The following is a 16,012-nucleotide window of genomic DNA, read 5'->3' as shown; positions in this document are numbered from 1 at the left end:
GAGAAATGATAACATATTTGAAACTGCTGTGACATACACATATGGGCAGGCCCTTTGTTATTAGATGCTGAGACTTTAGCCCAAAGGAGATTTGTTTCATTGTTAACAGTGCCTGATGCCTTGCATAAAACACAACTAGTGTTTTTCATGCTCACCTTATGAGTTCTGGAGTTGGTGTGGAACGCCTGGGTCTCGCTATTTCTTCACCTGACGCACAGGACAAAGGGAATTTTTAGGCATATTTTTACCATGCTTTTTCTTTTATGTCTTATGAGCTATGTTTGGAAACACTTAGAGATTTAAGTCCCATCAATAAGCAACTCCATGTGAAAACTTTGCAAAACAAACCCAGAAAACAAACCCTCTCCCCTGGCAATGCAACAGCCATATATTAGGCATATGTAGTAGCATTTTCTTTGGCATTTATAAAACTAGTTAACCAGGGAATTACCATGATAAGCCAGCAAATGGAAGATGTGTACACTGTAGAGCTTAGTGGAATAGCACACCATTCTTTCAATGCCTGCTGCCTTGATCAGTTCTACTTTTCAATTACCATAAGAGAATACTAAGCCAGGCCATATGTACATAGTGCATGAATCCAGCATTCTCTGCCTGTTCTTTTCTTGAAATGCCAAGAAAATGTTATACCTTTAACTAGGAACCATTCATTTAAAATTTCCTAGAACGTGCTGTATGCAGCAGAAGAAAATCATGCCACATGTATATTATAACCTATTTCATATCGCTTTGCTTTACTAAGATTTTCACATCAAATAACACAAAAATGGGTAAGTTGCATCTACCTTCAGTTCCTTCAGCCCTCCTCCTCTCCCTACCCCAATCAGCAAACACACACTTGATTAAAATCATTTCTAAAGTCAAATGATACAGTAAGAGTTGACAAATATAGGAAGAAAATAGCAATGTTTACCCCAAAACATATTCACTTTCAGGATCTAAACATTAGTCATTCAGAACCCACAGAGCCCTTTTATCATTGCAAGATTTCTTTTATCATTACAAGATTTCTTTGCTGTAAGAATAAGACATTTGTAAGCCTTAAAAATCAAGCCCAAGAGTGTAAAAGTCGAATGTATATATGCTCCAAGATCCAAGGAACTGTTCCTTCTTTTAAATCGTACTCTATTTCTGGTAGCTAAGATATACTTACTGGATAAGTTCCTTTTAATTGCACCCTAGAATTAGAAATAGACACTATAAGGTTTAAGACCACATATATGTTATGTACAATATGTATATTTCTGTCATTTCAATTAAACTGAACTCAAAGAAAGGCAGTTGGGGAAAAATGAATTTTTTCTCAGAATTGCATTCAAGTTGGAAATTGTAGACACACACATATAAATCAATTTTTCATTTTATTCAAAGATTACAGAGAGGAAAGAGAGTAAACAATAAGTCTTCCAAACCAGAAGAAAACCCTTACCTGGGTAGATTTGGTAAATTAAAGCAAATATTGAATAGTCTATTAAAAAAAAAACCTTGAAATCTAGCAGTCAAGAAAGTAAATCCATGTTTAACTTATGTTTAATGTTTAAAAATTACAGACTGTATGAGGAGTACTCTCTGCTCTTATCAGATGGGGTCCATAAGTTGCTTGTAGAAACAGTCATTAGTTACGAATGCAATTTTTAAAGATACACGTGGAAAATGTTAAAAAGAAGGAAAACTTGAAGGTATTACCACTGAGTGGGCTGTTCTATTCAGGGAACCAGAGAATTCCATTCTTTCCCACCCGCCCTTCCTACCCCAATTTCTTTCACTTGCCTGCCATGGGGGCACCAATCTATCGATTGGGTGTCAATTGGGTGTCATTCCTTTAACTCAAGGCACTGTGATTCTATAGGAATGACAATTTCCCTGTCAGGAATAATCTGAGAAGGTCATTTTCAGATTTATAAGGCCCTAGGAGAAAATTATTTTGACAACAGAAGATTGATTCAAGTTTTGATTCAAAACTGCTGTGAAAGGTCCTTAGCATGTGATGCTTCCAGAAAAGCAGACCACTAGAAGCGTGGCCTCATAAGATGGGACATGGCTTGGTGGGGCCTCCTTAGGAGAATGACAGGCACAGAGTTCAGGTTGGGGAAGTGGAAGTATAATAAAGTTTTCAAAAGGGTATGACTATGAGTTTGGTGGGTGATAATCAAACACATTTTTTTATACTTTCCTACTTTGGTGAAGGCTCAACATGGTCGTCACAGATGTTTTCTTCTCTCAAATGATAACATAAACAACTCAGGACAAGATGTAGCACCTCTGTAACAGACCTATAAGAAGGTTCTTTCCCTCTTTCCTAAGGACTTATCAGAATTTTGTCTCATTTTGAACTCATTTACAATAGAGGAGCAGTTTCAGACTGAATAAGATCCACTAGATGTTTTTTAGTGACTTGCATGTATGTGCTATATAGAGATTATTATACATTATTAGTAAAAACTGTTTAATAAATATTTTATTTATTTTAATAAACACTTTAAATCAGTATGTGTAAGTTAACATGTTCTTTTAAATTAATAAATATTTAAAACAAATATGATCATTTAAATCAGTTATGGTCATTATAAGAGTTTTGATGTGGGTTGGCTTTTGGAAAATAAGACTCTGTAGACAAAATAATAAGAGAACAAATTGTTTAAATGGAGTTAAAATGGTTTTCTAGGTTGGAGAGCCTCAGATTGTCAGAATTTTATTAATAAAGTCTGAAGGAAAAGATCAGGTGGAGGCATTAGGTCCAAGTAGTCAATCACGAGGTTGACACTGAGGGAATAGGACCTACCTAGTATAGTGAGACCTGAAATTCAGGAGTTAGGGGACCCCAGAAGCTGTATTGAAGACCTTTTGGTCTCTGTCTTACCCCTTTATTTATAATGTAATATTCATGAAACCAAGAAAGATACAAAGCTTCTTTGGTGTTCATTGGTATTCATCATTTCCCGGTGTATCAATTCATTTGATAGATGTTTATTGTTGAGAGGCACTAGACAAGAAGCCTCTGTAATATTTTATTAAATATTCCGTATGAATGAACAATCATCAGTGAAGAGGAAGAAAGACATGGCAGAAATATGCAAGAAAACCGTTGTTTAGAAATTAGAAAGAATAAAATCATATCAATTTAGAAAGGAACAGATGTTCAAACAATAAGCAGGAAACCATTAGCAACAGAAAAGAAAGTCCCGTTGTCCCATGATCCGGTATACAGATTTTGATGGCCTTGCTGTCGAAACAGGACAACTCTAGAACAAGGTTAAGGTGATGTCGACCACATAAAGCACATTCAGGAAAAAAGCCTATTGAATCCTGAAACCTTCTCCTCCCCAAGCGACCACATTTTCTTCCTTTCAAGGACTGTCTTTATAGGTAGACTGTGAATAGACTTCCTGCATTTTGCCTTAGTTAATTCACTCTTTTTCTTTTTTTTAAAAAAGGAGTAACTTGTCATAATCTGAGCTGTGACCCCACTGCTGGATTGGAATCAGCCACATAGTCCCTGTAGGTGTTATCTTTGATCATCAACTACGTGGCTTAAACAGAGAACCACAGCTTGTCAGCTGGTGCAGAGTATTTGTCTCAAGTAGTAATTGACTGATCAAATTGACATAGGCCTACTTTCTGACAGCATTGTTTCAGTTCCATTTCCTCTCTCAAGGGACTGACTGGGCAGGTCCAGGTCATTTCAAACATAGCAAAGTCTCTTCTTGTTGCCTCAAATTTATCACACTGAGGAAAATAACAGATTTACTTTGAGCAATGCAAACTAATACCGATTTGCCTTCAGTGATGAATATATATGTGACAGCCTAGAAAGATTGACTTGAAAGTACGTCTCTTCCTCCCAAGATAGAAATTATGATTGTGTATGACTGTATATCAGTACACTGAACAATTTGAGTTATGGTCCAGGGACTTATGTTACATTCAGGCTTAAAAACAATGTGGTTTACAAATTCTTTCCTTACTTGCCTTACAGTTTTCTTATTCTTTATTATCACCTTGCTATAAATTTCTATGGTGATTTCTGGACAATCTCCAGCCCTTGTACACACACACACACACACACACACACACACACACACACACACACCACGTTTTTTACATTTAGCACTAGGAGTTGGGGTACCTATGTATTAGTTTAATTTGTTATGGAAAAGTGCTCTGATGATCCTAAAACATGCTCTTGACACATATAAGACCAGAGACTTTCAGCCACTAAACCTAATTCATCTGCCTCGTTCATACTGGGTTATCATAAATTTAACAAGAAGCCAACCTGGCCACCTTGCCTAGGCAAGAATTATCTCTATACATGTTTAAGGTAAAAATGTTGAGGATTCTTACCGGACTGCGCCTCTGTGATCAGCAAAAAGGAAGAGAGAACAGACACCTAGTCAGAGAATGATGGATCAGTCAACAGGCTTGGGTAATAGAAGATTTCATAAACAGCTAACTAAACACACACTCCAGGTAATCAGGCCAAAGGAAGACAGGCAGTCATTGTGTTTGTGGCTTATTTAAACCATAATGAGGTTTTGGAGAACCTTAAGGAGAATCTATCCATTGCATAATATAGCTTTGCTAATGAGGATGTACTGGTTTCAGTTATGTGTACATACAGACAAAGCAGAAACATACAAGAAAATTTTACTGATAGATTTAAATGTCTTGTCAAACGGAGTTTTTCTTCATATTGTTTGAGGAGGGGAGTTTTAGAAACTGGGTAGTACAGAGAAAACTGTTTCCCCACACAAAAGGGTGTTAACAAACATCATAGACACGATGCATTTCCCACATAATTCAGGCTTTAATCGGAGCCTCCAAAAATCAGAGAGCAGGATTAGAGACACCTCTCCTTTGCCTGGCTCTTCTCTTTAGTGTTCTGTGGAATGAGTGCGGATGAGGACTTTTTTAAAGTATATGTTCTTGGCCTGGTGTGATTTGGGCAGCCTCACCCAATGGGTAGAATGTGGTGGGGAAGATAAGAAGCTCCTGACAAGCACAGGTGTGAATGATGAAAATTGTCCAGCACCAATAAAACACTGGTGGACCAGATGATGCCTGGAAAAACACAAAATGCTGACCTACGACTTTTTTCTTTCACTCCTCAAACCTTGATCATGGCTGCTATCAATTTACCCCAACAATCTCTGGTTGCTCTCCCTCTTTGGGATTTTTCTGTAGTAACAAGAGTGACTATGATGTGAGTAGGGAAAGAGCTGTTGCTCAGTTTCTCTTTCAGGATATGGGCTAGCTTGTGAATTCACCAGAGGCTACCTGGGACCCAGTACCAGCCAAATTCCAAAATCCAAGCAAGAAGCACAAACACAAAAGTATCTAGCAGGTTGCTTAAATGAAAAAGATGATTCTACTCTCCATAACATAGACAAGAAATAAAAACCTATAGTCTTTTATACCTACTCCAGTCGATTTTACTTGTAATATTTTAGATATTATTATTTGCCATATTTTTCCAGTTCTGTTCCATACGGATCCCATCTTTCTTATAAATCTGTCTATATGCATGGATGCAATTTAAATGAAATTAGAAAAAGGACACGTTAATATGTATTTCTGGGCTTACATTCTTTTACTGACGAATTCATACTGTGTTTTGAGAGAAATCCAAGCACTCTTTTATATATTTAGACTTTATAATTCTTTAATGACCAGGCTAAAGTTCTTCACTAAAGAAGATGTGGGCATTTATGATTTTGCTTTAATTGCATGTCAAACATTTCCTTCTTAAAAGCAGCATAAAATACAGTAAAGAGGGGATTAAAACTGACACAATTTACCCCAAGATGATTATGAGAAATAATGCAAAATGTGTATTGCAACCATATAGAGGCAGAACCTTAAATTCAATAAACTTTGTTAAGATTATAGAGAACAACACTGTTCAAAATAATTTCAATTATATAAATTCACCCAAATTAAGTCCAGTGAATTAAAAACCTATATATTTTAATCAATAGTTCCTGTTTGTATTTTTTCTAGTAAAAGATAACATGAAAAAAAGGAACATCAAGGAACATCTGTTGAAATTCATGTAGTCACATGCTTATTAACCAAAAGCCAGAAGACCCAGCTAAAAGCTATAGAAAGGTCAGACCCAGAAAACCTCAAGGTTCACAATTAAAAGTGATCTGAAACCTGCAAAATAAAAGGAATTCCAGAAGTCAAATTGAAGGGCTTTCTATACACTAATTATCACCATTAAGGAGCATAAAGCAGTTGTAGGTTCTGCTGAACACGGACAGCAAAATCATTATCCGCCAGGAGGGGAGAGCATTTCCTTTTAAAAGTTTTATTTTACTCTTTCTCCTGTCATTTCCCAGGACTTTGAGGCCTTTAGCATTCTATCTTTGTTCTACCAATGTACAGAATTTGCTTCAAAGGCGGAAGGAAACATTCAGTATCTGATCTTGATATATTCTGTAAGCTGAACACTCTCCATGTTAAATCACAAACTCAAAAGCTTGCAGGGCAAGGAGCAGGGGTGCTGTGCACGAGGGAATGAGAGTTTCACAAAGCTTTGGTGAAATGGCCACAACTCAGGGGCCCCATGCTTGCAGCACAAAAATATGGGCCTAATGCTGCCAGATCTTCAGAGTTGTCAGAGAAGACGCATATCTTGATTTTTTTTTAACTTCAAAGATTCTGGCTTTTAAATGGCATTAAAATTGTTTTTAACTGCACGACCAAACAAAACATCTATTCAGTTGTTCAGAATCTGCAGGTGGCCAATTTGTCTCTGATTGCAGACATTTGTATCACACATAATAAGCTCTCAGCAAGTTTTTTTTTAATCTACTGTTATTATTATTTCACCTGATTACTCAAACAGGGATTTTGCAATTGGTCTATTTGTTTTCTGAACAAATTTCTTGTGTTCCTAATTAAACATTAATTGCTCAATTCCTTGACTTCTCTTGACCTTCTGATGCATTCTGGAGAAGGTATTGAAAAACATTTTATTTTCCCCTCTATTTTTATCTTGATGTTCAACTTAGAGATCAGTCTTAGCTTGTATTTTGAGGCTATTTTCAAAGTGGGTATGATTTGGTCACTAGAATGAAGATCTTCGGTCAGAACATTTTGCATTTCTAAAATTTATATACTTGGCTATATGAATATGCCTTCCTAAAAGAAAATTTACATTTACTTCAGTAAATGTCCTCACAGCACCCACAGTGTCCTTACCCACACGAGCTTTGTTTTGTTATTTTTCTGCACAAAAGGATTAATTTAAATTCAGCTAAGTAGGCTAACTTAGTCTTTGCCAATGCGGGTAAGTCTTTTAAGATATTTATAAAAAGAAGTAACCAAACACAATCTGTCCGGCTTGTCAAAGTCACTAAATAACCAACCTCAGGTTTTGAAGCTTTACAACATCCTCATTTGCTAAAATTCAGTGCTATAGGGAAACAGAGGAAAATACGTGTAAAGCCACAAAGCACCCAACAAATATTATTTTTATACAGTCTAGTCATAGCAAATTCAGTCATTCATGGTAATGAATTTTCTAGGAAAGAATTAGAATATATGATGATTATGTTTATTATTATGGTCCTAACCAGTTTCTTGTTTGCTTTCAAATGCTTCAGGGTGAAGATAACCTCTCTGGCAAGCACCTATTTGATGTCCCCACCCCCGCCAACTTTTGTGTTTGTCTATATTTAAATTTGTTCCCATATCTATTACAAGTCAGATGACTGTGAATGCCTGCCAGATCCAATAGGACTTGGTAGAGATGATCTTCCGAAATTCCATTTAGGAAGAGACACGAAGAGCCTATTACTAACCAAGATATCACTAAAAGTTGACTGGTTTGAACAGCAACAACGTGGGCATTGCCAAAGAAAAACGAGGCAGGGGAGCAGGAGAAGGACTCATCCTTAGAGGCACAGCTAACAATGCAAAGGAGTACTTGTAGTTGAAATTGCTGTAAGAACAACAGGAGGAAAACCAATGAGGAACAAAGAGTTTTTAAAGCACCAAGGATAAATTTCAGACTACGTAGTCCTGTCAATATTTGAAGTGGTCAAATCTGGATAATTCAGAGAAAGATTCAGGGTCAAAGAGAATAAATGAAATGGGCAAAATACTGTTGACTGAAGAAAAAAAAGCACAACGCGAGAGTTGTGAGTTAAGTTTTATTTGGGGCAAAGTGAGGACTATAGCCTGGGAGACAGCATTTCCGATAGCTCTGAGAAACTGCTCCAAAGAGGTAGGGGGGCAGGTCAGTATACATGTGATTTTGGTGAAGGGGGAGTACATGCAGTCAGGCACATAGTTTTTGCAGAAGGTTGCTGCTAGTCATGAGGAGCAGCCATCACCATGAAGGATTTTAGTGCTTTTCTATATATGAAGAGATGCAACAGTTGGGCTCATAAAATCTTCTCCTGAAAATATCTAACCATCTGAAGTTCTGCCAGTTTTTCCCAGAGCACAGATTGCCTCATTCCTGATCTCCACCCTGAACTCCTTTCAGGGAGTGTTGAAGGTCAGCAGCTGCAGTGGCTCATAATTTAATCCTTGTAGAGGTAGATGGAAAGTACCAATTTATAGTTGGCAATACAAAGAAAGGTTGCTGAAGCGCACCAACGATATGTATGTCACATAGCATGAGACCCAGAGTTGACTCGCAGTTACACAGAAGTGGGCCATTCAATTTAGTAATAGTAATAGTTACAATTGTACTAATTTTATTGTTGGAAGCAATGTCATTGGGTCCATATTTTGACAAATTGTAATATTTTGATTCTGTCTTTTGTTCTTCCTGTGTCTTCTGCTCTTCCTTCCTCAAAAAATCACATGAAATTGTTACCAGTACATTTCCTGCATGTGGTACAGAGACTGCCAGGCTTGGGTCAATGGGCAGGATGGGAGGTTTAGCAATAATTACAGCATCCACTTAGGTGAGGTCAACAGACAACCAACTACTTCTCGGTGTGTGTTAACATGGAAACACAATATTTTCATATTTTCCACTGGAGAGGTCACGTGTGTCAGCCACGCATTAGCATCCTGTTCCCATAAATTAGGCAGCTGAGACAAGAACAGTGCTTTTTTTTTTTTTTTTTTTTTGGTAGATTTGTTTCATTGCTGCTCTTAAAAAAAAAAAAAAAAAAGATGTAGGTACACCCTAACAGATCTGTACTGCCACTGAAAATCACCCTGGTGTTTAAAAGGACAATGTAAGAGGTGTTTTGCACTTTATAAAGATCTTCTTTTTCTGTCTCTGACAACTTCAGAAGGGGATAATTTTTCTGATTAATTGAAAAAAAAAAAAAGAAGAAAACAAGAGAACTTCCCTTTTCTAGGCCAGCTTCACAAGCATCACTCAGGATGCTATCATGTTGTACATTCAAAGAAAATTTAACAAAGAAATGTTTGCCTAGCTCATGGTAAATATATGTAGCTTGACTAACCCAAGTGGAAGCTGCAATAAATGAAACTTAATACTAAAATATTTAAACATATGCCTGTGATTGAGGCAGAGGTGAATCTTTACAAAATTACCCTGTGGCCCTTAATAACAGGTTTGGAAAATCACTTAGCAACCAGCTTCCCTTTATCCCCATGGGGCATAATTAGACTGTGTCCTGGTTCACAAAGGTTTGTTTTTAAAATTCAGAATCTTGTTTAGGTGTTAAACACAGTCAGTCATTAGACATGCAGATGATGAAAATGAACAGAATAAACAATGTTTGGCCAAGATGTAGAAAGGATTTGTTGTTTCTTACCGGACTTTTCCTCTAAAAGCGTAGGCATGAGGAGGAAAAATAAAGAGAAAATGAAAGAGGTAAAATATTCAAGAAGATACCACTCAAGGCTCAGAATAACCTTACTTAAAGCAGCTCTCTAAGGCATGGCTTTTATAAATGCTCCTGTGGATGTCTGATATAGTCATACCCAGGCTGCCAGCTTTATACCACCCCAAAACATGCTGCTTGGCCATGCTGATTGTTTTGAGCTGTAGGCACTTGAAAGCAGCAAAATCAGGAGAGACTTTCTATGAACAACCCTAATCTGCCTAAACATAAATCTTCCAATTGTCATAAGGGTTTCACCAACCAGGAAGGACTGACTCAACATAGGAGTGGAGACCAGAAATCAACACCATACCCAGACAAACTCTGTCACAAACTATCATATCTCCCATCTATGCTTCCAAGGGTCCATTCATCTTCCCTAAATTACTCTCCCTTAAGAAGCCTCCATCCCTCTCCCTTTTCCCTGTTAAGACGGTATTTAATCCTGAATTCTGAAGACACCTCTTCGAGTTGCTCAATTTTCCTGAGTGTTTGCCAGGTATACAGGAATAGACATGTTAATAAACTTATGTTCATTTTCCTCTTGTTAATTCTGTCTTTTTGCTGAAGAGTCCCAGCTGAAAACCTAAGACGGGTTGAGGTAGTTTTGCCTCCTGTCCAAGTTCAAGTGCTAGAGGACATAGGTGTGGTCGCCATTTGAGCACATTCTAAGCTCTCTTTTGAATGGTTTACTTTTATCAAATAGATTTGTACTTTCAAAATAGAGAATTATGCTTTGTAATATTGAAAGGAGCGGGAAAATTCCATGAATGCGTTGCAGCCAAGCATGAAACTAAAATGTGAGATTTTCCCAAAATTCTAATCTTGTCAGGGAACCTGGTACCTAGTATCTTCTCCCAAGATACTCTGGCTAGAACCATCAGTTTTTCCATCCCATCCTTCATTTGTCCCCACCCCGCATTGGGCAATGACAAATTATTTTCCTGGTGAGTGGTCCCTGGCCCCTGGGAATGCTCTTTTCTTTCCTCCACAGCTGCCTTAATGAGGGCTTCATTTCTTGCCGACAGTAGTACTCCACCAAGCTCCTCCATATTTCATCTCCTAAATCCATCCTTTGTACCATCCCTAGAATTATTTTCTAAAAATACTGAAGTCAATGTATTACTCTGCCCTGCAAAAACTGCTCTATTATTCAGAAAATAGAATGCAACCTCCATTCTGTAATTTAATGCCTTTGTGGTGGGCTTCATCTTACCTTCACTCCCTCGTCTTCCACTGTTGTCTGTATGAAGGCTACACTTAGCTGCAGACACTCCTTCTCGTCTCCTGAACTTGTAGTACACTCACACTTCCCTGCCTTCTGCTCAAGCTGCTTCTTCAGCCTTGATGCCTTTTCCCTCCCTCTCAATTACCATCTTACTTATTCTTCAGGGCCAGTAACATTTCCTCTATGAGGGCCTTCCCCAAGGGCCTTTCCAATTAGAATAAATTGTTCCCCGGCATTTATTAGCCTCAGAGAAAACAGAGGTACAAACGGGTAGTATATATTTTTGCAGTTCTTATTTTGTTCTGCATTATTTAGATGTCTCCATTCGATTATTAGCTCCCAGTAATGGTTATGAATAACCTCTGTCTAGCCCCAAACAGAGTGCAAGTCACACAGTAGGCACTCAAAGCATGTCTATGAATTTTATTTTTGTGGTCATTAAAACATTATACAAATGTTTGAAGCATAGTGTCTTTTAAAATATAGAAAGATGGGGGGCTTCCCTGGTGACCCAGTGGTTGAGAGTCCGCCTGCCGATGCAGGGGACACGGATTTGTGCCCCAGTCCGGGAAGATCCCACATGCTGCAGAGCGGCTGGGCCCGTGAGCCATGGCCGCTGAGCCTGCGCGTCCGGAGCCTGTGCTCCGCAATGAGAGAGGCCACAGCAGTGAGAGGCCCGCGTACCGCAAAAAAAAGAAAAAGAAAATATAGAAAGATGAATTGCTCTCTGAAATAAGGCTGAATTGTATATAATATATAGCCCAAGGGATATGGCCCCAGTTGTAATGGTTCCTTCACCAGCTCCTATAAATGTGTCACTTAGCTCCTATTTAACTGTTGATCTTTCTGCCCATTAGTGACCTCAGGGGCTGATATGTGTTACCAAGGCTCCAAGGAATTGGCACAGCTTTGCACAAACACTGGTGTACAGCTATGTGACCAGCTCTCAGTGCTCTCCTATAGCAAAAAGAAAACGAGTGTTTCAGCATAACTGAGGCTCAAGATAGGGCCCACATCCTAGGTGCTGCTTTCAGACCCAGACCCTTGCGAAGTAGCACAGAAAAATGAAAATGCTAAAGGTCCAGGTCCTCGATTTACAAACAGAAAGAATTTTGGGGTTAAAATCAAATAGCTTCAAAGAAGTTGTCATGGAAGGAGGTGCAAAAGTTTTTATGTATTCAAATTAGCTTAACCCCTTATTTTCTGCTTGCTTTTGCGCAAGACGTACTGTTCCTCAGTTCCATAGTTTGTAAAGGAGGGATGATTGCTATCTTATAGAACAGTTGTGAGGATTAAAAGATAGGGATGATAGTGACAGATAAAATTCACTGAGAATTTACTATTATTGTTTTACCTTATGAGGTTGGTGTCATTATAATTTCTAATTTACCAGTGAGGAAAAGGAAGGTCAGTTGCGTTCCAAGGTCACGCGGTTACAAAGGATGAGAGTGGGACTAGATCCCAGCTTGTCTAACTCCAGAAAGCCTGGGCAGGGGTGGGCTCATGGCACAACCCAATTCCCCTGGCCCTTATCAGCACTGGGATTTAGAAACAGCAGAGCTAATAGCTTGCAGATCACAGAGCCTGGAAAATAATCTTGGAGTTTTCCAATGGAAGGAGTTAAATAGGTCATGCCTGTCTATCATAGCAGGTCACAGGGAATGAACTTTTCAGAGAGTGAGCTTGTATTTTTAGGCATGGTGTCAGATCTTAGAATTAAACTCTGATTATATAGGTAAATTTCTCAGCCTCTTTCTAGAATTAAGTTCATTTTATTAAATTAGAATCAGAAGAATAAACATGAACACATGAGTGATAAGTGCCCTCCCCTCCTGCCCACTCCAGGCTAGATGATGATTAAACCATCTTTATTCAATATGTTGTTTTAATCGTTAGCAGCTATCAACACCTAGGCTATGGCCGTTTGGCTTAAGGGTTTCTTCAGAATGTTAAACAACCAAAGATAAAACATGACAAGACAATTCTCCTTTGGGGAAAGCAAAGATATTTCTTGATTTAAAATGAACTAATAGCATCAGAGTGATTTTTAATTATGGAAAAGATAATAAAAGAAACCAAAAAGACATGTATACCTCCAGGTACTCGTGTTCACAGAAACAAAGTCAGTGAATTTTTGGATTGAACAATATATATACCTAAAATATAACCACTGTCTCTAAGTGCAGGGATGTTCCTGTCCTATGGCCTGAGATAATATAATTCTCCAATTTGCAAGCCTTGTTGAAAGGTAGCTCATCCTTATGATCCAGGAAGCTTTCCAAGGAGCACACAGACCCCTGCCCTCTGCGGATGGAGTCTCTCTCTGGCTGCACTATCCTAAATCACTTTCTAATGCAAGTAGTCATTCAAGTTAGGGCTTGTTGAAGCCTTCATTCTGCATGAAATCTGCAGCATTTAAAACTGAATTCTGTTGGAGACCCAGACCAAAGCTAACTGAGGTGAATAGAGAAAATATACACCAGAGTTTCAATGATCCTTACATGGAGATTTTGTGCTCTAAATACACCCCTGTCCTCTGAACAAGGAACTGAGCTGCCATGGGAATTTTTGGCATCAAGTTTCACAGAGTGGGATCAAGACACAAAAAGCCAGATCTAATTTAGAAGCTTTTTAAGAGTCCACAATTGTTTAACCTTAAAAATAGGATAGCTATATTTTGAGTCTATATTTTAGCTAATGAGATTTTTTATAGATATAACCACTTCCTATTAGTTATGTATGAATAGTCGGGTATTCACAAGGAGGAAAAGGATTATTTATTCATTTATTAAACCATTAACTGATATTTATTGGGTACCTAATAAAGACCAGACACTATTCTTGGTACCTTGGTGAACAAAACCATAGGAACAACAAACAAAAAACTTCAATGAGCTTTTTGGGGGGGCAGGGGAGGAAATAGATAATAAATAATAAATATAATAAGTAAGCAAAGTATTTAGTATTTTAGAAGATGATAAATGCAATTTTAAAAAAGTAGAAAAAATGTAAGGGTTTGGGAATACCAGGGTAGAGAGTTTTGTGATTTTAAATAAGATGGTCAGGAGAGGCCTCATTGAGAAGGTGACTTGAACAAGCATCGGAAGCTGAGAGGGAGGTGGCAGTGCCAGTATCTAGAGGAAGAGGGCACAGCCAGGGAGCTGGGAGGGGTGCTGTGAGAAGGAAGAGTGGCAGGTGTTAGTCTGGGGTCGTGGTGTTCCCACCGCGAGGGTCTTGAAGGCCAATGTGAAGATTGGCTTCGCTCTGCTCCCAATCAGGAGTTCTCAGCATGGACGTTTAGTCACTCTTGGTTGCTGAGAAGAGGCATTGATGAAACAGATGAAACAAGACCAGAAAATGCCTGGATGTGACATATGTTGTTGTTTTTCACTACTGTTTGGAAGCTTCTTTTGATTCCCCATGTACCATGCTAAAAATAAAATAAAATAAAGATGGGCTTCACACAGGCTGGGAGGTAGAAAGAGAGTTTCAACTGGGCAAAACAGAATGAGACCAGTCCATGTTGCCTTCCCTCTGTGTTGGCCACTTCAGGACAAGTAGCTCAGACTGGCGTGCACAGCTCTGTACCACAGCTGTGCTGGTGGCTGATTTGAAACAGTAGTTCTTAAGGTCCAGTTAGTGGCTGTCCTTTAGATAATATAAGAGACAGAAGGAAACTTCACCTTCATTCTGTTTAGAAATGAAATTTCCCCCAGTCTTTGAGGAAACATTTTCTGACATAATTAATATGGGTGATTTGCACTCTAAGATTTTTTTTTTCTAAAACAATGAAAAAGTACATACATTGCTGTAGATTATTTCTGGCACAAAAAGAAAAAAAATTCTCCTTTAAAGAACAAAGGGATAGATCCTTTTTTCTTATACTGTTATACTTATTTTTATACTATTATTCATACATTTATAGGAACTCTTTAGTATAAAAATAAATATAACAGTGTGAAAAGATAATAAAGTATCTACCCTTTATTCTCAAGGTCATGGACCACTAAGTGACTGAAATCTGAGATGAGAAAGCAGACATCTCATTAGGATGTATGGGATTAGGGGAAGAGAATTATGACAAAAAACTGGCAGCCTCAGAAAAGGACACATTAATAAACTTTAGAAAAGAACCTACAGATAACTCCTATGAGAGAAGAACAGTTATTGTTCATACTGATCATCCATCTGATAACGAAGAAAAACTTGGTTGAATTGAAGGGGAAAAGATAAAAAATTTTCTCTCTTTACAAAATAATGCGAGGGATATAAGTTGTCTTATATCCCAGTGAAACACCAAGTTCCGTAAACTTCCCACAGTGAAGAGCACCCTTCTGTTCAATCAACCAACAAATTTTGTTTTGTTTTGTTTTGTTATTGGCTGCACCGCGTGGCTTGTGAGATCTTAGCTCCCCAACCAGGGACTGAACCGGGGCCCTGGCAGTGAAAGCGCCTACTGGACTGCCAAGGAATTCCCAGCCAACAGGTATTTTCTAAGTACCTATTACATGCCATTCAATGTCCTAGACTCTAGAGGAAAGGCCCCATTAAGGCAGGAGTAAGAACCTATAACTTCTGGGTGCAGGATGAGTTGTCATTAACCCAACACTTGCTGAATTGTTCACAAGTTATGTTTCTGTTACAAACTTATTTTCCAAAATGATTGCTTCTTTACAGGGCCCATTCTATCCCGAATACACCATTAGCTAATAAAAATGGTTTTAAATTCAACTCTACACTGGTAGGACTAACACAACCAAAGCAGAAGACCTTAAAGATAGAAAAATTAGCCTTTTGGATTACAATTAGCCTTGTAATTAAAAGATTAAAAGCATATGATTCAAGAATTTGCTACCTCTGGTTGAGGACATCCTAACATTTTTATGTGTGTCAATATTGTAAGTCTATTGTTTCATTCAATTAGATTTTAAGTTGGTAACAG

The 16,012-nt window shown here is 38.1% G+C and overlaps 1 protein-coding gene across 1 annotated transcript in view; it reads right to left on the bottom strand.

Annotated features, from left to right (window-relative positions):
• The window catches only part of SGIP1 (SH3GL interacting endocytic adaptor 1), a 210,727-nt gene that overhangs the window by 70,501 nt on the left and 124,214 nt on the right, over positions 1 to 16,012 (bottom strand). Inside the window, exons 8-11 of the mRNA XM_027114000.1 lie at positions 9,774 to 9,785; positions 4,366 to 4,377; positions 1,175 to 1,199; positions 156 to 207 (exon numbers count right to left, since the gene is read on the bottom strand). Of these exons, the coding sequence (XP_026969801.1) occupies positions 156 to 207; positions 1,175 to 1,199; positions 4,366 to 4,377; positions 9,774 to 9,785 (101 nt within the window). The remainder of the gene's footprint in view (positions 1 to 155; positions 208 to 1,174; positions 1,200 to 4,365; positions 4,378 to 9,773; positions 9,786 to 16,012) is intronic.

This window comes from Aethalodelphis obliquidens, unplaced genomic scaffold (assembly GCF_003676395.1).
Source record: "Aethalodelphis obliquidens isolate GAN/ISIS:26980383/991018 unplaced genomic scaffold, ASM367639v1 scaffold13, whole genome shotgun sequence".
Lineage (NCBI taxonomy): Eukaryota > Metazoa > Chordata > Mammalia > Artiodactyla > Delphinidae > Aethalodelphis > Aethalodelphis obliquidens.
Note: the sequence above shows the minus strand (reverse complement) of the source record. Positions and strands in the feature narration are given on the sequence as shown.